We start from the raw sequence: 21,701 nt of genomic DNA, 5'->3' as shown, positions 1-21,701 counted from the left end.
GCGCCGGGCCCGGGGCCGGGTCGGGGGGCGGGACGGGCCGGGGCCGCCGCGGGCTCCTCGCAGCGCGGGCAGCGCCCCGGCCCCGCGGCGCCCTGCGCTCCCCGCGCCTCGTCCTGCACCGTCCCCCCGAGCCCGGCTGCCGCTTTTCCTGCCTCCTTGCCGCTTCTGTGTGCGCTTCGCAGCCCCCTGCGCCCCTTTCTGCACCCTGCAGCCCCGTCCTGCATCATCTGCACTCACCTGTGACCCTTCTGTCCTCCTTGCACGCCTGCGCTTCCCCCTGTCCCTGCTGTGTCCCCTCCGCACCCCCTGCTACCTCTTGCCCTCCCCGTGCTGCTCCCTGCCCTGGGCACCCCTTCTCCTTCCTCATCCTCCCCTTGCTCCCTGGGGCCCTGCCGTCCCTCCGTGTGCCCCCTCGCATCCCTGCATGTGGGGGCTGCTCCCTGCTCCCGCACCGGCTCCTGGCCACGCGCGTCCCGGCCGACCCGGGCGCTGGCTCTGCTCCTGCCTCTGTGCCCAGAGCAGAGGCGCTTGCAGCCCTGGGAGCAGCGTGGTGGAGGGGAGGGCAGCGCAGCCCCCCGTGCTGCGGGGCAGCCGCCTGTGCTGCAGGGTGCTGGGCTGAGCCCAGCGTTTTGCTCTCTATGGAGCCAACGCTGCAGTGCTGCTCCCGTCACCCCCTTGCAGGGTCCCTGTGCCCCACACGGGTGCAGGTGCCGGTGCTGCATGCGGGGAGCACTGGGGTGGCAGTGTTGGGGCCCTGCCTGTGGCAGCTTGCAGACCCCCTGCACCCTCGCACCGCGGGACGGGAGCAGCCTCTGCGGTGCCACCAGCCGCTGAGGAGCAGGCAAGGGGTGGCTGCACCGGGGGACAGGCGCTGGGACGGGATCATGGCGCTGGTGCCATTCGTGGGGGCGGCTGCACCAGGGGACAGGCGCTGGGACGGGATCGTGGCACCGTTGTGGCCAAGGTTGCACCATGCAGGACCCACATGCACGTGCTGAGTCCCCACCATGGACAGCCTGAGGGGTCCCTTCCCAGGGCTGTGCTGGGATGGGGGCCGTTGCTGCTCCCTCCAGGCTCACGCTGGGCAGGGGAGCACCCTCTGTTTTCTGGAGCCCCCGCTGCTTGCCGGAGCCCCCGCTGTTTGCCGTCGCAGGGGGGTGTTTCTGAAGGCATGCACGGCCATGGCCACCGCGGGGAAGCCCTGCGAGCCCGGCGGCCCTCGTCACACCAACCGCCTCATTAACGAGAAGTCCCCCTATCTCCTCCAGCACGCCCACAACCCCGTGGATTGGTAAGGAAGAATCTCGCCTTTCTGCCTGCAGCGGCATGAGCTGAAACGTTTGGGGCTGCGGGAAGGGGCTGTTGCAGAAGGGGTTACGGGCCTGTTTGTGGGGACAGAGATGCTCCCTGGCCGTCTGTGCCCAATGTGGGCATCAGCCAGTGCAAAAGTGGTTGATCTTGCAGCTCAGGCCTCACACTGCGCTGGGTTCCAGGCTTGTGAGCAGGGTTTGTGTAGTTAACAGTGGTGCCCTGACTGCTTTCCATCAGAGAGCAGCTGGGACCCAGGCCGCCTCTAAAGCTGTGGCAGCTGGAGCTTGTTTCTTGTCTTTCCTCTACAGGTACCCCTGGGGTCAGGAAGCCTTTGATAAAGCAAAGAAAGAAAACAAGCTGATATTTCTGTCAGGTAATTAGGAACAAGACATATTTAACTATCCTGCACGTCGTTCAGTAGATGATCAGATAAGCTGGGCTGCTTTGCCTGAGCTGATGTGTAAATAGCCCCGTAGGTAAGGATGCCGGTTATTGATTCTCCATCAGCAGGAGACACAGAGCTGTCTGCTTTAATGGGCCCTTGTTGTGAATGGGCTGCACCTGGAGTCTTCTTGGCCACCTCAGTGGTGGGTCATACCCTTGGAGCAAAAGCTGGAGGGTTCAGGAAGCCTCTGTGCTTGATGCAAGTGTTTTCCTTGCAGGCTCTTCTCCAGTTGGGAAGGCAGCTGTTCCCCTTAGCAGGGTACTGCATGCTCTAAGAGATGCCCCCATAGACCATGTGTCCTGCTTCTCAGCACAGGACCTCTCCTGACTTGTCTGAACTCCTTTGCAGTTGGCTATTCCACCTGCCACTGGTGCCATGTGATGGAGGAGGAATCCTTCAAGAACAAGGAGATCGGCGAGATTATGAACAAGAACTTTGTGTGCATAAAAGTGGATCGTGAGGAGCGGCCTGATGTGGACAAAGTGTACATGACCTTTGTGCAGGTAGGAGGCACGGGCCAGGTGAGGTGGGCTTTGAGCGTGCGACCCATGGCCACGTTCTTCAGGCAAAAAGTGATAGAGTTCTTGGGAGCTCGGTATATTGGATGCTCCTGAGGAGGCCATGACCACAAGGATGCAGAAAAACACCCGCTCCTCCTGCCGTGAGGTGCATGCCCGTGCCAGAGGGCACTGTTCACGTGCTCTTGGTGCAGCTGTGGTTTCTCTTGCAGGCAACCAGCGGTGGAGGCGGCTGGCCCATGAGTGTCTGGCTCACTCCCGACCTCAAACCCTTTGCGGGGGGCACATACTTCCCCCCCGATGATCGAGTTTACCGGGTTGGCTTTCGCACTGTGCTGCTCCGAATCGCTGAGCAGGTACAGAGCAGAGCGTGGAGGCGGGTAGCAGGCAGGGTTCAAACAGGGGGAAAATTGCAGAGATTTTGGACTGGGGTTGGCAGGTGCATGAGTGAGTTGAGAAAGTTTTCAGAATAAGTAGCAGGAGGAACAAAACAGAGTTTTGGGTTAGTTAATGATGGGTTTGAACTGATCTGGTCAGGGAGTTTGAGAAACAAAGGTAAAATTTGGACTGGTGCAGTACAGGAAGCAGAGAGAGAGAAGTGGCTTTTCTTGTTTCTCCTAGTGGAATCAGAACAAAGATGCTCTGCTGGAGAACAGTCAGAAGATCATGGAAGCACTTCAGATCCATGCTCGGATCTGTGGCCAGGCCCAGGAGTCACCTCCACCATCCCAAGAGGTGATGGCCATGTGTTTTCAACAGCTCTCCAAGTCCTATGATGAAGAGTATGGTGGCTTCTCAGAGTTCCCAAAATTTCCCACTCCAGGTCAGTCTGGACTCCATTGCTGAACTCTGCCATGGTGCAGACAGTGCCACATGGCCCGGAACCCTCCCTGTCACCTCCTGCTTTGTCACTGTGTTTCAGTGAATTTGAATTTCCTCTTCACATACTGGGCCTTGCACCGAACAACCCCAGAAGGCGCCCGGGCACTGCAGATGGCCACCCACACCCTCAAGATGATGGCCTACGGGGGCATCCATGACCACATCGGGCAGGTAAGAGGAAGGCCATGGAGGTGCAATCCAGGTGTGTGCCCGTGCTGTGGCATGGAGACATGTCCGCTTGCTCTTTGCAGGGCTTTCACCGCTACTCCACTGACCAGCACTGGCACGTCCCTCACTTTGAGAAGATGCTGTATGACCAGGGACAGCTGGCAACCGCGTACACCAGAGCCTTTCAGGTATGGCCACTGCCTTCTCTGCAAGGAGATGTGCTCAGCACGAGGAGTCCAGGCTGTGAGAGGCTGGCTCAGTTTGGGAAGCACCTTGGAAACCTGTTTACCAAGACAATGCTCATGTCAGTGGGCCTAGGAGGTCCCATTCTCTTCTTTGTTGAGCTAACTTCATCTGGATGGGAGTGCTGCACAAGCCTGTGGAAATCTAGCCATGGGATTTTGCATAGGAAGGAAAAGGATGCTTTTCTGGCCAGGCTTTGCAAGAGCCCTGGCAACATTTCCTGTTCCCCTTCAGCTTGGTTTAAAACCAGGGTTGTTACCCAGTGCCTGTAGATCTCTGTCAGAGATCTCACATGTAAAATCCTTGGGGGTTCAAGTGTGTTTCTCCCCTCTGTGGGCTGTTTAAATCAGAATTTCCTATGCCTTGTGGTGTCTCTTTCCCTCACCCCCAGCTCCTGTGTACTGCTACTGGAGGACTATTATTACTTATTTACTATTTCTTCCCCTTGCTATTACTATTACGTTTACCCCTGTCCCATGCAGGTCTCCGGTGATGAATTCTTTGCTGATGTTGTTGGAGATATTCTGCTCTACGTCTCCCGGGACCTAAGTGACCAGGTAAAGTTTTCCATGATCTGGGGCAAAGTGAGTCACTTAGACCTGCATGGGCTTCAGGGCTGTGGACGTGTTTGCCGCCTCCTGATCCCTTCTGATCCGAGTTAAGCTCAAGTCTATGGCGCTGCTGTCCATGCACTGCAGCCAGACTTAGCTTTAAACCAGGATACTTGGTGGAAATGGGGAGAAGCCCGAGAGATGCAGCAACTGGTGCTCTCTCTGTTAATGATGCTGATTTTCCCAGGCTGGAGGTTTCTACAGCGCAGAAGATGCCGACTCCTACCCGAGCGCCACGTCTGGAGAGAAGCGAGAAGGGGCGTTCTGCGTGTGGACCGCCGAGGAGATCCGGGCCCTCCTCCCTGAGCCTGTTGAGGGGGCTGCAGAAGGGACAACCCTGGCAGATGTCTTCATGCACCACTATGGGGTGAAGGAGGATGGCAACGTGAGCCCCGCGAAGGTGAGGGGGTGCCTGGTCCTGGTGCTTTGGATGGGGAAATCACCCCGTGGGGCACATGGCACAAGGGCCTGGCAGGAAGCTGCCCTGTGCCCGTCCCTCCCCAGCCAGGCGGTGTTTGTAGAGCAGGGCTCTCCTTCCAGGACCCCCACGGGGAGCTGAAGGGCAAGAACGTCCTTATTGTGCGCTCGTCGCCGGCACTGACGGCGGCCCGTTTTGGGCTGGAGCCGGGGCGGCTCGACGCCCTGCTGTCGCAGGGCCGCCGGAGGCTGGCAGCGGCTCGGGCACAGCGGCCACGGCCACACCTGGACACCAAGATGTTGGCATCATGGAACGGTGAGAGGGACGGGGAATGTGGCTCCGGGCCACGTCCCTGATGGCACACGGGCCGTGGGGGCAGGCACAGCACAGCCAGGCCCCTCCACGGCCCTCATGGGGCCTGGGGAGCTTTGTGGGGTATAAGGAGCTCCCCAAGTGCAGCTGAGCCAGGACAGACCTTGGGGAGGCCGCTTGGACCTGTTTTCTCTGGAGAAGACTGAGAGGGGATCTGATTAATATGTTGAAGTACATGAAGGGACAATGTAGAGAGGAAGGGGCCAAGCTCTTCTCAGTGGTGGCCAGTGACAGGACAAGGGGCAATGGGGACAAGTTGAAACACAGAAGTTCCATCTCCATATGAGGAAGAACTTCCTCACTGTGAGGGTGACAGAGCCCTGGCACAGGCTGCCCAGGGAGGCTGTGGAGTCTCCTCTAGAGATCTCTCAAACCTGCCTGGATGCGACCGGGTGCCCCGTGCTCAGGGTATCCCTGCTGGAGCAGGGGGCTGGACTAGATGATCTCTAGAGGTCCCTTCCAACCTCAACCACTCTGTGATTCTTGTGGGAGCTCCTGGAGGAAGCAGCCTTGGGTGCCTCCAAGCCGTGGTGGTGTTGGCAGGGACTCTGGCTGTTGCCCAGGCTCTCCGGGTGTTGCTGATGGTCATGGTGTTGCCTTTTTTCCCTGCTGCCGGCAGAGAGCAGCAAAGCCCTTCTCCTGGCTCAGCCCAGCTCCGCAGGGCTTGGCGGAGGGAAGGGAGCCGAGCTGGGCATTGCAGACCCGGCTGGGATCTCGCTCCCACGTCCGCCCCTCATCAACGGGGTCCGTGTTTGTCTGTCCTTGGGTCTGTGTCTGTCGGTCCAGGTGCCCTGCAACAGTCAACAACTGCCCGATCCTTGGGCACTGTTAGCCATAAATGCCTGATGCTGTTTTGGGGGACTGTATGAGCTGGAGTTATACCAGGTGCCTAAGTCCCACAAACAGACAGGATCTCTTAAGCCATATTTTTGCCCAGGAGCAAAGAGAGAGCTCCTCCTGGCCTTTCAGAGCTCTTATTCTCTCATCATTGATAAAAAGTCACTTTCTTAATGGTTTAAATTGTTTGTAAGAGATGACAGCTGAGCTCTGCCCTGCTTTTGGCCTGCCCTGAGTGTCAAGGCGGATGAGCTTCATCCTAAGCATCATTTAAAGGAAAGGTTGTGACTCTCCAACCAGTCCCTTGCACCCCAGCCTCTTCCTGAGCCTGTCCCTGTGTCTGGGGCCAATGCAGGACTGATGATCTCGGGCTTTGCCCAGGCCGGGGCGGCCCTGGCCAAGGAGGAGTACGTGTGTCGGGCTGCGCGCGCCGCCCACTTCGTGCGCAGGCACCTTTTCGACGCCGCCAGCGGGAGGCTGCTGCGGAGCTGCTACCGGGGCCAAGACAGCGCCGTGGAGCAGAGGTGAGAGGAGGTGCAGGGTGGCCCCGAGCTGCTCGCACACCCTGTAGCTGCTGCTGTGTCGGCCCCCCCTGGTCCCTGTCCTCCAGGTCAGGCTGAGCACGAAGGGAGAGGCTGTTTGCCGTGCGCAGAGCTGCCTCCTGTGCCTGTATTTGGGGATGGATTAGTGCTCTCAACCAACAGAGCAAGGAGGAATTAAGGTTACATCCTCTCCTTTCCTTGTCTCATCTTCTCTCCCAGCTGATAGGAGCCTTTCCCGTTGTCCCATGCTGCTTATGTCCCTGTCCAGGATTCCAGGGCTGAGTGGCGTGTTGACTTGCAACAACTGCTGCTTTTCTTGGACTGAGCTGAGGGGAGGGCCAAGCGAGGTGGTGTCTCCTCCTCTGACTCCCAAATAGCAGAAACCAGTGTCATTACCCAGTCTTAAGAGGTTGGAAACCACTACCCTCCTGACTGGCATGGAGACCCTGATGGTCCCTCTGTTGGCTGTTGTAGCGCTGTGCCCATCCAAGGGTTCCTGGAGGACTACGTCTTTGTCATCCAGGCTCTCTTTGACCTGTACGAGGCCTCGCTGGACCAGGGCTGGTTGGAGTGGGCCTTGCAGCTCCAGCACACACAAGACAAGCTCTTCTGGGATCCCAAAGGCTTTGCGTATTTCTCCAGCGAGGCTGGCGATCCCTCTCTGCTCCTCCGCCTGAAGGACGGTGAGCTTGGACACCCATCCTTGCTCTCCATGGCCAGGCATGGGATGTGTCCCCCGGGCAGGTTGTGGGGTGGCAGTTCAGAGGAGGGAGGGCTGATGTCTGGCTGTGGGGCAACTGGGCTGACTGAGGGGGGCTGTTCTCTTCCCACAGACCAGGATGGAGCAGAGCCCAGCGCCAACTCTGTCACTGTCATGAACCTGCTCCGAGCAGCCTCTTACTCCGGCCACATGGAGTGGGTGGAAAAAGCCGGGCAGATCTTGGCCGCCTTCTCGGAGAGGTTGCTCAAGATCCCGGTGGCCCTGCCAGAGATGGCCCGTGCTAGCGCTGCCTTCCATCACACCCTCAAGCAGGTAGGGACCAGCCTGGGGGTTGCCTGGGGCTCGCACACTTGTCTCTCCCTGTGGGCCACACTGTGGATACGGGGCAGGGAGCACCAGGCAGACGTGTCTACCTGCACGTTTGCCCTGTAAGCACATGCTCCACCACCCAAGCTCACCACCTCAAAGCGTGCGGGAGGGTGACAAGGTGACATCCGTCTGTCATTAAAGCCTGTGCTATATGGGGCTTATTTTTGATGCTCCCCAGCCTGACTAGGGGCCCTGCTTTTGGCATGTTTGTGGTTCTCGCTTCCAGCCTCCTCAGCCGCTTCCAGTTCAGATCCATAGTCTGGGTGCAGGTGCCCTGCATTTTCTTGAGCTGCCTATGAGGGCTTTTCTCAAAGCCTCTGTGTTTCACCGTGAGCAGTGCTGAGCCTCTGCTCTGTGTAGCCTCAGGGGTGGCTTTATGTCTATGCTGGAGTCTGATCCTCAGGCTCATGACTTCTAGGTGAGACACCAGAAACTGCTGGGCCACCAAAGCCCAAAAGGAGTGAACCTGGCACGGGACAGGGGCCCAGAGCTGTGTGAACATCCCCCAGGAGCAAGTACTGCCAGGGGTCTCTACCTCTGCTCTCTTCTTCCTGACATTTATGCTCTCTCTGGACAGGTTGTTATCTGTGGAGACCCACAAGGAGAAGACACAAAAGATCTGCTTCGCTGTGTACACTCTGTCTACTGCCCAAACAAGGTAGGGGTGGCAGCCCTCGCCCTGTCCCTGCTGCACAGCCTCTGCCCTCCTGGCCGCAGTTGCGCTCAGTGCTGCCAGCTGGGCTGCTTGTGTTTCCTCCGCTCTTCCAGTGCTGCTGAAGCATCCATCTTCCTCCTCCTTCCCACCCTGTCCTGCTTCCCTTCTCAGGAATATCCCCTTGCAGCTTGGCGTGGGCTGCAGCTCAGCCCTCTGCCCCTCTCCTTGGTGCAGGGCCAGCAGTTCAGCCCCTCCTGGCAGCCCGGCCCGGGGTGGGAGCTGATAGCCCAGCTGTATATGTTCACCCTGTGCTCTGCCTGGCCCGTGCCCCAGCACTGCCCTCCCCAGGGAAAACCGTTGGTTCCCATGTGGATGTGTCGTGCCCTGCACTGATCCGTCCACCTGGCCTCTCGGTCACCTTCAGCCTGGAGATGCTCTTACGTCTCTGGGAAGAAGATGCTTTTTCCTTGCTCCCTCTGCGCCAAAGGCTTGGTAGCCTGGGTCTGGCTTCTCCTAAACCACCTAGCTCCGAACCCGTGTGTGACAAGCTGTGCTTGCTGCTGTGTGTGTGGTGGGGCACTGTCCTGCTACACTTGTCTGAGTCTCTGCTCAGGGACGTATCATCCAGTGCATTGCAGGGCTGGGATGAGTGCCAGGCACCCCAGGGCCAAAGGGAGAACCCCAGCTCCGAGGGAGGCTCCAAGGGGCCACATTGAGGTGGGAAAAAGCTTTTTTTCCCTGCAGATTTGTCAGGGAGCAGCCGTGCTGCAGCTGGTTCCCGGCACCTTCGGCTGTAGTGCCTCCAACCAGGATATGGTTGGGGAAGGGAGCCCTGGTCCTTCCTCCCCTTGCCCGCTCCAGCTCCCGTGCATCCCGGCTCAGGCAGCCTGTGGCCCGCGCTGGTCCCTGTGCTGCACACGAGGCCCATCTCTGCTCCGGCTTTATTCCTCCCTCTCCCTTTGAAGGATTACAGCGAGTGACCCAGTTACCAGGAGTCGAAAGCACCGTACTGGCAGCGGGGAGCCAAGGGCTGCTGCTAATAACCAGCGCTCTTCCCCAGCAGCAGGTTCAGGGCTGGTTCCCCCGAGTCTGAGCTGGCCCTGGGAGAGGAGCAGAGCTGACAACTCGAGGGGTTTTGAGCAGATCGGGTCGCCCTGTGGTTTCTCCACACCGCAGCAAGCCTGGCTGTTGGGAGGTTTGCACCTCATGGGGATGCTCCATCCTCCCCAGGCCTTTGCCTTCCCCACAGCAGCGAGGGAGAGGAGGGCTGCGTGCCCGTCCTGCAGCTTGTTTGTGCTTCCTTCCTGGGGCCTGGAAAAACACTGGAAAGTGTCACTTGGCCAGTGATCACAGGCGAGCTGTGAGCGTGGAGGGGGCAGCTGGGGTGGTGGAGGACAGCTTGGGGGTCCGTGTCTTGCCTTGTGTCTGATGTTCGCGTGGCTTGTTGATGATTTCTGCTTCCCCCTGTGCTGATTCCGAGTGGGACTAACTTCTGCGTGCTTGGGACAGCAAGGATAGAAAAACAGCCTCTTATTGTGCGTGCAGGGCCAGGGTTCCTCCTCGTAGCATCTGGAAAGGTCGTCCTGGAAATGCCCATTCCCTGTGCTGGGATGGGCAGCTGCAAGCAGGGACTGAGCTGAAGTTGCCTTATCCCCCAGCGTGAGTCCCCACATTGTGGCTTGGACGTGCTGGGCCGAGGCAGGTGACAGATCAGAAGCTGTCCTGCTTGGCAGCCTGGCTGCTGCCTGAGTTTATTTCCTGGAAGAAGGATTTTTCCCACGTGCCTATGGATACGGCAGGAAGATCTCTGCCAGGAAAACACTCTCCACCAAAGGAGTGCAGAGCCTGAGGAAGATATTTCTTCTTCCCAGTGCACCAAATGCTGAAGGAGCTGTAGGATCTGAATTCATCCTCAAGTTTTGCAACCCCAGGCTCGCCCAGTCCGCCTTCATAGCGCTTGTTCCTGCAGCGAGAGGGGTGCCTGGGTTGCTGAGCTTGTCTCCAGCAGATGGGATGTCAGAGGCCTGTGCCCATCATGGTGACAGTTGCTTCTCCCTGCTGTCACGGAGGCCTGGGGTGAGAGATCTGCTCTCCTCAGTGTTATTTGGCTGTAATGGAGGCTGACAAGGACACAGGGCTGGGTAGAAGTGCAGAGCCCTGGTCCGTCTTCCTGGGACAGACTGGTGAAGACTTTGGCTCGAAGGTGACACTGTGATCCTGGCCCGGCTTCCACCTTGTAGGGAGGAACAAGGCTGGAAAAGCAGCCTGGATTCTCCAGGCTGGGCACAGCCACAGGCCAAGCTGGTCCTGGCAGAGCTGGTGTCACCCATGTTTCGTGTCTGCCTCTGGCTTGTGCGTGGCACCAGTTTGGATGATTTAATCCATAGGAAGAGATTCCCTCTCCTCACCTTGCAAAGGTGATGGAGAGAAGAGAGTCAAGCCCTGCTGCTCAGCACTGGTGTGAGGATCACGGTCTGGAGCTCCCTGCCCTCTCCTGCCAAGCATCCCTCTTTGCAGAGCATGGAAAGGGAGACACTATTGCTCCTTCTGTCACTCATCTTCATCCCTCTCCGGATGCTCTTCATCTCTCCTCCCCATTCCCAGGAAAGAGCCCAAGGCTGAGCCGCCCTGAGTCACCTGCTCTGGGGACCCGGCAGCTTTGGGAAGCGGCACTTTTGGGAAGCGGCTCCGCCAAGGTGGGAGGGAGACGTCACTGCTGCGTCTCCCGACGCCCCCGCTCCCCGCGGTGCCCGCAGGACGCTGGGGGCTAGGCTCCTTTGCAGGAACACAATTAATTAGGTCGTTCCAGTAATTAATTCCTTGCAAACCTCACACTGAAATTCTTGCTGTAATAAGGAGCCGATGATAAAGCGGCATTGAGGTCGCCGGAGCCGGCGGATGGAAATGGGCATCGGGAGGAGCCCTTGGCCGGGCTGGGGGCACCGGGCAGGCCGCGCTCTGAGCCCATGCTGGTCCCTAACTCCTTGGGATGACAGTCTGGGATGAGATCTGCGGCTCCCGTGTCAGTCCCAGACTCTATGCCACTAATTGGGGATTTTTGTCAGTGAGTCCCAAAGTGGCCAGGAACCTGGGAGAAGCAGTGGAGAGCTCAGGGAAGCGTGGAGCGTGTGGGGAGGAATGCAGGGTGATGGGCACAAGGGTCTCGGTAGTCCCTGTGCAGCTCCCTGGCCCGAGCAGTGCCCTTGGCACCGTGGGCCTCATGTATCTGTGGCTGCTGGTGCAAAACAGGCGAGTGAGATTAAACAGGGCGAAAAAGCAGCATTTTGGTTCTTGTGCCAGCCAGGGAGCAGGCGCTGGTCCCTGGTGCCACGCGCTACCCGGGGCAGCACCAGCTTCACCCTGCTCGTGCATGGTGCTGATGCTCATCTGCAGCCTGCCCTGCTGCGTGCCTCAGTTTCCCCCTCTTCAGCACCCCCGTGCTCTGTAACCCCACGCAGGGAGCTGCCTCTCCAGGCAGGACACGGGACACTTCTGCGGTGACATCCCGGTGGCTCCGCCAGCAGCCCCGTTTCCCACGGCTGCTGTCGGGAGCTGAGCAGTGCCACAGGCCCCCCTGCTCCTGGGTGAAATCTCTGCCCCCTTAATGGTCTTTAGGGTAATTAGGAAGGATCCCATTATCTGCCCGCTGCCGTGCAGGAGCTCGCCGGCTCGCTTTATCCCGGCCCTGCAAGAGGACCTTGGGGAACCAGCGAGAAAAATGAATAATGAATTTCAGATTGGACGTGAATTGGTAATTAATCACTCCTGGAATTAATTCCAGACAAAGCCAGCGAGGGAGGAGGGCAAGCAGGGGAGCAGGAGGCAGGGAGGGGAGCAGGTTGAGATGGGCCCGGTGAGTGTGTGACAAGTGTGTCGGTGCTCAGCGGGCAGCAGTGTGTGCAGGGCTGGGCAGAACCGTGAAACTTTGGCATTGAGTGCCCTGCAGCTGGATGTCAGGGAATGATGGGATCCTTAAGGTTGGAAGGGAGTTCAAAGCTCACCCATTCCAACCCCCTGCACACGCAGGGTCACCCAGAGCATGGGGCACAGGTTGAGTCCAAGCGGGCGTTGAAGATCTCCAGAGAAGGAGACTCCACAGCCTCTCTGGGCAGCCTGTGCCAGGGCTCTGGCATCCTCACTGTCAAGAAGTTCTTCCTTAAGTTTCTGTGGAACTTCTGCTGCTTCAGTTCGTGGCCGTTTCCTCTAGTTCTGTCAATGGCCACCACAGAAAAGAGGCCACCCCCTCCTCCTCACTGCCTCCATGAGGTATTTCCAGACACTGCTCAGGTCTCCTTCTCTTCTCCAGGCTGAACAGGCCCAGCTCTCCCAGCCTTTCCTCACAGGGCAGATGCCTTAGACTCCTGATCACCCCCATATCCCCAGGCTGGACTCTCTCCAGCCGCTCCACGTCTCTCTCCTCCCCACAGGTGCTGCTGCTGGAGGATGGCGCGGACTCCTCCTTCCTGCGCCGCCGGCTGCCCTTCCTGCGGGCGCTGGCACGGGAGGCCGGGAAGGCCACGGCCTACGTGTGCAGCGGCTCCGGCTGCTCGCTGCCCGTCACGGCGCCGCGGGAGCTGCGCGGGCTGCTCCTGGGAGCCCCCTAACAAAGCCACGCCGGGCACCGGCGGCATCCCGTGCCCTTCTTGGTATGGCAGCGGGACCCGTCGCGGTTGGGCTGGGGCACAAGCCCGAGCTGCTCTAGTGGCATCTCCCTGGCACGGGGATGTGGGGAGCGAGCAGGGCACAGGGTTTACCCTCACAGGATGGGTTTGGGTGGGCAGAGGGGTCCTACAGCACACACCGGGTCTTGGCCACATCTATGTCCAGGATGGCAGCACAGAGGGAGTCACAGCACCCAGGACAGGCTGACACCGCTCCGCCTGCCCCGTGCTCCTCCTCGCCTCTTCTCATGCAGGAAAAAGAAAGCAAATTAAATATAAATCCCGGCACTAATGCAGAAGTCAGATGCGAAAACTATTAGGGTTCCTATGGCAACCCAGGTTAACATTTTCAAACGCACTTGAAGGACTTAAGAGTCAAGTGCCTTTGAGAGCGTTACCCGGTAAGACAGCCGTGGTATTTTTCCATTACAGGGTGGATTGTAACATACGTACGTTAATACATGGTGTATGCAAAAAAAAAAAAAACCTGCTGTTGGCCACAACTGATGAAAAGTTGCACTACGACCAAACCTAAGGGCTTCCAAGCAGCTGAGTAGCGTGGTGCTGCCCTGCCAGGGATGGAGCTGCCTGGCACGGCCTCGGGAAGGCTCCTCGAGAGTCTCATCCCAGTAAACGCTCCGATGCCCAAGGCCCCGCTCGGAGCTGGCTCATGAGACTGCAGTTTGTCCTTGCTCTTGCAGAGAAGGGGAGTGAGTTGGGGGTGGCCGAGGCCCGTGGGAGACCGTGTCCTGTGGCCAGCGATTGCAGGAGCAGGGAGGTGCTGCAGCTGTGCCCTGTTTGGGGCCGTTAGTCCTCCCCAAAGGGACAGGGCTGCTCGGCGGTCCCCAGCCCTGCGGGGAGCATCCCGGCTCCTGCCGCATCCCAGAGGAGGAAGAGGAGGGGGATGGTGGTGTCCGGCTCGAGGAGGCGGGTGTGGATAGGGGGGTCTCCCAAGGATGCGTTTTTGGGCCGTGGGCTCTGCGTAGGGGTGTTTGGGGTGGCATGGGTGCACGTGTGGGTGCTGCGGCTCTGCTGGCAGAAAGTTTCACTGGCCTCAGGGAAAGGCTGAGAGCCCCTGGAGAAGCTTTTTGCCTCGCAGTTAAACCCTGGTGCTTCGTAGGGGTGTAGGTCCCATGTCTCTGGATGGGGATGCTTGGGAGACGCAGCCCCATTCTCCCGGCTGGCTGCGAAGCTCCTGCGTGACTTCCTGCATTGAGACCAGAGCAATGCCTTTCCCTAAGGATCTCCTGCATCCCTGCGGATCTCTTCCACCCCTGTCCGCAGTGGCATGAGATCCCTTTGCCAGAGCTTAAACTTCTTTCTATTTTTCTTTTTTCCTCTCTCCCATCCCTCCCCTCCCTGCTTGCAAACCAGCGAGTTTCTGCAGGTTTTCCAGAGTCGCTCCGAGCTCACCGGGCTCCCCTGGAACAGCAGCCGGCCCCGCGATGCCGCCAGGACACCAGGGCTCCGGCCCCAGCCCCTTCCCAGCAGCTGCTGCCAGGATTCGGGGGGCGACCGGCGGGAGAGACGCTTTGAAGCCGAGGAGGAATTTTGCACCTCATCTCGGAATACTTTTGGCGCTGGTGGAACAGGAGGGTTTCTTTAACTTTCCTACTTTCCTTGTAAAAAGTGTTTCTGGAAAAGCAGCTCAGCGTCACTGGCTCGGCTGCATTCCCGCTCCCCTCTTCCACCTCAGCACCTTCAGGATTAACTCCCCGGCCCGAGGCCCCGGCGGCGACGGCCTTTCCCACGCGCCGTCCTGCTCCTCGACGCGTCTCCGTAGGCAGCCGCCGGGCTCGAAGTCGCCGTAAACAGCCTGTCAGCATTAATCGGGCTGACCCGTTAGGAAAAAATCCCTTCTCCGCAATAAATAAAAGGGCGGCAGCGCGAGGCTGCCGGCGGCCCCATCCCCGCGGGAGGCGGCGCCGCGGGGGCACCGGCTCCGCTCGCCCCCGGCGCTCCTTCCTCATTACTTTTCCTGCCAGCCCCTCACCGGTTTCGCTGCGAATCAGCCTGATTTGCTGAAACTGGTGTTTTCGGGCCCGAACCTGTCGGTGTGATTAAATGAAGGCGCCGCTGACGGCTGCGGGAGAAGCCGCCTCTCAGCAGCTCTGGCGCCCCACGTCCCTCTCGTCTCAGTCACCTGCCCGAAGCCTCAAAGGGAATCAGCAAGGAAAGTTTGAGCAGCATTTTGGGATGTTTGAAGGCGTTTTGGGGTGTTTTGGGGCATGGTGGCAGCAGTCAGGTTGGAATCCCTTTTCCCAACCCCAGCAATGCCGCTGTCACAGGGTAGCTCGGGGATGGTCAGGAGGGGAACGGGGTTGATGCTGCTGGATTTGTCACCCTGCTGCCGGCTGGAGCTCAGCCGCCCCACACAGGCCTTGCCGACCCACATTGATGCTTTTAAATCAGGTCTCCTGCCCCTCTCCTGGGGCAATCCTATGGATTCGTCATAGGGAGGCTCGCGGGTCAGCCCTGAGCGGCAGCGAGGCCCTCGCCGCTTATTGAGGCTTATGCAATGGCTGCCTGGCTATTACGCAGCTATTAATCCTCCTTTAATGTGGTCTGGGTATTTGCTGAGCTCGGTAACTATTGCATTAAATCTAAATTAAATGTGTGTTTTGGAGGAGCGCCTGCTTGTGGAGGGTGACGCGCACAGAGAGGAGGGGCGTTTTGGGGACGTGCAAAGGGGCTGCGTGCTGGACAGGTCCCTGGTGGGTCCCCGATGGTCCCTTTGCTCCTGGGCTGCTCCCTCCCGGCTGTTGGCACCGGGACGGGTGGCGTCACCGCTCCCTCCACACGCTGCTGGCTTAATAACGTGGTGAGATGCTGCGAGCAAAGGGTCTGCCCGGCCCCCAGGACGTCGCTGCGGTTAATGCAGAGCCCAAAATCTGCACGTTTGGGGTCAGGCTATTATATAAAACTCACACGTGTGGCTCGACCTGCTGCCCTTGGTGCTGGCTCCTGGAACCAGTGACCTCAGGGCTCATTAAGCAGACCTGGTTGCAAAGAGTGGCCGTGGGTCTGGGTTCGCTGGCCGGGGCAGGCAGGGACGGGGCCGCGCTGTGATTATCTGGAGATTAAAGGCAGCTAATTGGGAGCAAGGGAGGCTGCAGGGATCGATAGGACGGGGTGACAAGCCTGGAAGCAGAATGGATTATTTTTTCAGGCGTGCACGAGACGGGCCATTGAGCCCTGCTGCTGTTGGGACCAGGAGGCTTCTCCAGCTTGGAGAAGTCGGCCAAGGCTCCTGAGTTTCCCTGGATCTGGATCCAAGCTGCCCAGGCCACCTGCAAGGAGCGGGCACCAACCGGAGCACCCTGGAATGGGCCGCTTGCTGCTGCGATCCGGGTGTCCCAGTGTCCCGGGGTGCTGAGCACGCGGCTCCGGTGGCTCCAGCGGCTCCGGCCGCTCCGGCTCCTCCGGCAGCGGAGCGCAGCGCGCGGCGGGCTCTTTTTTCATGGCTGACAGCCCATGAATATTTATGGCTGCGTATTAAAAATGTCCACCGCATCCCAAATTAGTCACGGGGCCCGGGATAGCTCCGGGACGCCTCGTGCGGTGCCATTGATGTCACCCTCGCTCGCCTGGCGCCTGCCGGAGCGGCGCTCCCAGGTACCGTGGGGTGCCGGAGCCAGCTCTGCCCCGGGCTGCTCCTCCACCCATCGTCCGCAGTGCTGGTGGCATTTTGGGGGAAAAATGGGAGATTTCTGCCCTCGAGCAGGCCCGGGCAGGCATGCTCAGCTTTGGGGTGGAATCTCTGCTCTATTCCCAGGCCAGCTCTGCATCCCACTGGCACCCGCATCCCCCCAGCCCAGCGCTGGAGTGCCGGGATTGGGGCATTCCTGCTTGTTCAGGAATGGATCGTCAGAGCCCCGTAATTAGCCGCTGGCAGCAAACACCGTGCCCGGCAGCACTGCCGTTATTAGCGTTATTATTATTATCAATAATAAGCCCATTTGCAGCGCTGGTGTCTGCAGGGCGGCCGAGAGCAGAGCTCCGGGATCCCCATGGGCATCCCTGCATCCTGCCCTCAGGCCCAGCCTCGCTCCCGGCCCGGGATCCTCGGGATGCTGGGGGACACGGGCGCTGGCGCCAGGGCTGCGTCCCCATCTCCCGCAGCGGTCCACACGCTGCCGCTGCTGAGGGAGCAGATTTAAAAACAGGATTAAGGAATTCTGGTCACGAGCCTTGGCGAAGTTGTAATTTAAATTTAATTTAAATTCCCGTGTTATTTTCCCTCCCGGATAGCTGTTTTCTTCAGTCCACGGCATGTTTTCCCGCTGTCGGCAAAGCGAGGCGCTCTGCGCGTGGAGCGGGACGCTCCGGAGCCCCATCCGTGCCTGGGGCAGCCCGAGGGGCTCCCGCAGGGCTCGCGAACGTCTCCCTTCCCGCAGGAGGGTTTTCCTCCCACGGGGCAGCTCCGCTCGAGCTGCTCTGCGCGGCTCTATCCCGCCTGCCCAGGCAGAGCCTTTTCCTGGAGCGGCGGATGCACGAGGCTGAGACGGAGCTTCGGGGCGCAGGGATGATGCTGGCAGCGCCCAGATATGCACAGAATGCATTAAAACGGGATGCAACTAAAATAAAATACACACGTGTGCCTCCCCTCCCATCACTTGCCCTTCTTGCAGTGCTGGGGCCTTCGGCAGGAGGAGGAGGAGGCAGCGGGGGGCGTCAGCGCTCTCTCTTTTACCATTTCTCCCTTTTTTCTCCCCAGCATGCACGCTGGAAACTCCAGATTCCTCTTCCCTCCCCTCCACCCTGCTTGGTTTATGGCTGTTTATCTATAATTTAGGTTGGTTTTCAGTTCTATTATAATTGGGTTCCATGTGTCACAGCATGGCTCAAACGGAAAATATAAATATTTAACAAGCTCCACTGGTAATAAAGATTCGCATTTGCCTCGTTTCGGCTCCCGGCGCCCGGATCCCGCGTCCCGCGCTCCATGGATATTTGTGTCCTTCCGATGCCTCCCCGCTTATGCAACACGCCCTTCCTGATGGAGAGAAGCCGCCCCTTAAAAATAACGGGGAGCAGCTCCGCGATGCCGGCTCCTCGCGTGCCCGGGGACAGGCAGGTGCTCCCCATTGCACCCCGAAGGGCTGGAAAAGGCCGGTTTGTCCCCAAAACGCACGACGCGCGGGGTCGGGCTGCGTGCCTGCTGGCTGTGGTTGCTTCCCGAGGGCGAGAGCGAGGAGGGACGGGCGCTCCCGGAGCAGCCCCGTGTCCCCCAGTCCCTACCAGGGTGCCGTTCCCCCCCCGTCTGTCCTACTTTGCCATCGGAGCCCTGGCAGGGCTGGCCAGAGCGCGTTGCCCTGAGCCTCCCACCCACCCTCTGCGCATCCCACGGGATGAAACCTCTGCTTTTCCTCCCTATCACTGCCATGAACAGTCACGGACCCCCAGTGTCCCTTCCTCCCCTGCTGGTGGCCAGGGAAGAGGCACAGCTGTGTCCTGTTGGTGACAGGGCCCTCCAGGCCGGCCCGGGGCAGGTGTGATGAGTTGGAGCTCAGCTCGGCTCTCCGGGGAGCAGCTGGGAGCCCAGGTGTGCTGGGACAGGCCCCGAGGAGCCCCTTTAAAAGAGGTGTGAGGAGCAGTGTGAGGGTTGTCCTGGTGGAGCTGCAGGTCCTGGTGGTGCCAAGGAGCTGCAATGGGGTTGATGGCACCTGGTTGGAGATGCCTGGTGTCAGGTAAGGCCAAAATCATCTGCACAGGAGTCCTGCTCGTCACTGTGCCCTTGTGGCTGGACGAGGGAGCTGGGGGTGCTGTGGAGTGTCCCTGGCGGTGGCACTTCCCCGTGCCATGAGGAGGGTTTCTCTCTGCTGGGGATGCAGGTGGCTGGTGCTGCCCTGCTCATCAGCAGCTCCCCTGCTCAAGGTGCCCAGGTTGCAGCGCTGCAGTTACTGCATTACCTGCACCCTGGATTTCTGGGGGGCTGCACCCCCAGCCCTTGGTTGCCTTGCTCCTGCTGTCACAGGGAGTTTGCAGACCCGCTCGCAGCCGTTGCGCTCCGGCACGTGCGCTGCCTCCTTCCCCATGGAGCAGTGCCGGGGAGATGTTGGGGAGAGAGGGGGCTGCAGGCGGGGGCTCTCCCACAACTGACAAAGATCCCTCTGGGAAAAGGCAGGAAATGGGGGGAGCGTGGGGCGGGGATGCTGGGGGGGAGGCTGGCAGCGCTGCCTCCAACAAGTGGCAGCAGCAGCCGGCCGGGTTGCCGGTGGGTTTATTTTCCCTTCTCCACGAGCGCCGCTTCCTTGAAAGCTGCTTTGTTCCAGCCTCCAGTTGCAGAGGCGCCTGCAGGAAACACCCGGGTCGGGTCGCTCGGCTTTTGGGAAGCGTGGGCCCCGCTCGCTGGGGCGCGTGGCGGGGACAGACCGGGATGGTGCCGAGCGCGGCGCTCGCCCGGGCTGCGCCAGGGCCACTCGGAGCCTGTGCCCAGCAAAGCAGCAGAGATTGCCCTCCAAAGCCGAGCAACAGCCTGGAAGCTGCAGCTCTAAGGGCCTGCCTGCATTTATGTATAATGTATCTCTGTGTATGTATGAGTGTGTATATATATATATATAATGTGTGCATTTTCTTTTTCTTCTTGCCTCTGGAAAACATCTTGCAGGGAGTAGTAGTTGTTAACTGAAATGAGACTTTTAAAGCAGGGTGGGCTGGGGACAGTGAAGCTGATTCCCATTGTGGATTAGACCCTATGAGCACCTTCCATTCCCAGTCTGAAATCCGGAGGTGTTTCAGCTTGCCCTGCTAAATCAGCAGTTTCAGCCTCACCAGAGCATCCAAGCACTCTGGGCTTTGCAGTTCCCAAAATCCGGGCCTTGTTTGGGCACAGATGGATTGGGGGCCAAAAGGGCGAGGTGCAAACATTGATCATGCAAGAAAGTGCCGGTCAGCCACCTAAAATAAGCGTTCCCTGGCCTGGATGATTAATTCTGTTGTGGGCACCGAGCGGCTTGTGCTGGACACGTGCAGCCCCTCCGCACAGAGCTGCTGCTTGCTATGCTATATTTCTCCCTCCAACTACTTGTCTGGCTCTTCACTTAATAAAGATGGAGAGAGACAATAAAAATATTCATTAAAAAGAAAAATATATTTATAAAAGATGAAGTGTTGCTCGTAGGTTGTGCTGGCTGTTCCCATTGAGCACTTGCCTCCCCTGAGCCCTTAGTGGCAGGTCCCCAAGCTTGGGGTACACTGATGCTTGGGCTGATGGAGAGGTGGCCAGTGTTGTCTGTGTCACCTGTGCCACATTTCTGCTCACTAAAATGGCTTTAATAGCACCTGCTTGTGAGGGTGAAGGTGCTAATGTGCATCTGGGAGCACCTGTGCAAGGGACAAGGCACTTGTGTCCCCACAGCACCTACAGCTGCTGGTGCTGGAGGACAGAGACTGGGCTTGACTGCCAAACTGCAGCTTAACAGCACCTGAGTGATGGCTCATGAGCGGCTGGCGCTGCGATGCCCGGCATGAAATGTGTGCCTTCTTCCAAGGCGCGAGGAGAGCTCTGTGTCTTGTTGTGATTTATCCTCCAGCGTGGAGCCAGCTGCCTATATGGGTTCAATCTATAGCTCCTCAAGCTGATAGAAATATTATCCTGTCTTATTAAAATCCCCCACAGCTACTGCAGCTGTGTGTCAACAGCGAGGCGGATCGCTCCAGGACGGGAGCCTCCGCGTTGATGCTGTCTGCAGCCTGCCTGCCGCTAAAGCGGTTACAGCTGTGGCTTCCCCCCTTTACGACCTAACGTGACTCCCGTACACCTTCCATGCCTCACAACTGCTCCCATCACCCCTGTTAAGCATCTCCACAAGCTCCCCGGCTGGTGCAAGATGCTGCTCGTGATGCTTCTCCTAGGGATGCAGCTGGATGTGGTGGTAGATCCACTCCAGGCTCAGGTTCCCTGTGGGCTCCGGTTGTCCCCTGGTTTTGGTGCACAAGAGTCTTCTCCAAGCTGGGAAACTTTGTAGGGTCTCATTGGGGAGGCTCTAGTCTTTTTTTATAGGACAGGTATCCTTTAAAGCAGGGATGCTTCCAGTTCTCCCAAGGAACATCGCTCTAGAAAATGTCCCCAATAAACAAAATGAGCTATGCGTAATTAAAATGGAGGCAGCACATAATCTGGTAACCCACTTAGAGGCTGGAAGCTGCAGCCTTTAAAAAAAACCCTGTTTGCTCCCAATCCATTTAACTAACCAGCATGTGGCATGAAGGCTCTGCCCTCGGCTGGAGCGGAGGGAAGGGATCCAAGGCAGCTGTGGCAGTGAGGAAACTGCTTCATCTGAGACTGCACCTGACATGTGCAGAGGTGTCGGGGACCTTTCCAGCAATCATGGTGGCCCTACTACTGGGATGCACTGGTAGGAGATGGTGCAGGCACCTGTGTACGGCCCTGCATGGGCCCTCCTGCAGCAGATGCCGTGGCAGGAATGGGAGGATGCCGAGGACCAGCCAAGCTTTGGCTCTCCACAGTGCATGCAGGTTTTCCCACTGATTTCCTGAGGTTTTTCTGGCCGTGGGAGTGTCGGGGTGCTTGGCTGCAGGGCCCTCTTTCCCTAAGTGCCATCTCATAGCACCTCAAAGCACAAGCTTTGGATTGGGGGGCTCCTATAAGTACATCCTATGGGAGCAGTGCCTGCGGGGAGAGGCTGTTTTTAAAGTTGCAGGGAGTCTTAAGCGATAAGAAGTGGGGTGTCTTTGGGGCGCTGGGGGGTCTGTAACGCAGCGGGGCTAGGAGACAGCCCGCTCCGGGATGCGGGCGGCAGGTCCCGGTGCCGCGGCCCGGCCCGCTCGGCGCTGCCGCGCCGGGGCCTCGCGCCGGCAGAGGGAGCTCCGGCCGCGTCCTGCCGCGGGGGCGCCCCGGGTCCCGCGCCGGCGCTCGGCCGGGGGCTGCGGGCAGGGACCCTCCCCAGCGAAGGCCGCCGCGGAGGTGCCGCCCCTCACCCGGG

General features: G+C 59.1%; 1 protein-coding gene across 1 annotated transcript; it reads left to right on the top strand.

Annotated features, from left to right (window-relative positions):
* Positions 1-1,147: 1,147 nt before the first annotated feature.
* Positions 1,148-14,148, top strand: SPATA20 (spermatogenesis associated 20). The gene is made up of 16 exons (XM_026046896.1): positions 1,148-1,291; positions 1,620-1,684; positions 2,105-2,259; positions 2,487-2,630; positions 2,896-3,097; positions 3,197-3,327; positions 3,408-3,512; positions 4,050-4,124; positions 4,366-4,578; positions 4,719-4,911; positions 6,161-6,329; positions 6,822-7,030; positions 7,181-7,380; positions 8,015-8,095; positions 12,520-12,738; positions 14,128-14,148. The coding sequence occupies exons 1-15, from the start codon at positions 1,182-1,184 to the stop codon at positions 12,694-12,696; spliced, it is 2,229 nt and encodes a 742-aa protein (XP_025902681.1). The 5' UTR covers positions 1,148-1,181; the 3' UTR covers positions 12,697-12,738; positions 14,128-14,148.
* Positions 14,149-21,701: the final 7,553 nt, after the last annotated feature.

This window comes from Nothoprocta perdicaria, unplaced genomic scaffold (assembly GCF_003342845.1).
Source record: "Nothoprocta perdicaria isolate Ctin4 unplaced genomic scaffold, notPer1 scaffold_46, whole genome shotgun sequence".
NCBI classification, from domain to species: Eukaryota; Metazoa; Chordata; class Aves; order Tinamiformes; family Tinamidae; genus Nothoprocta; species Nothoprocta perdicaria.
This window is presented reverse-complemented; position numbering and strand designations above follow the sequence as displayed.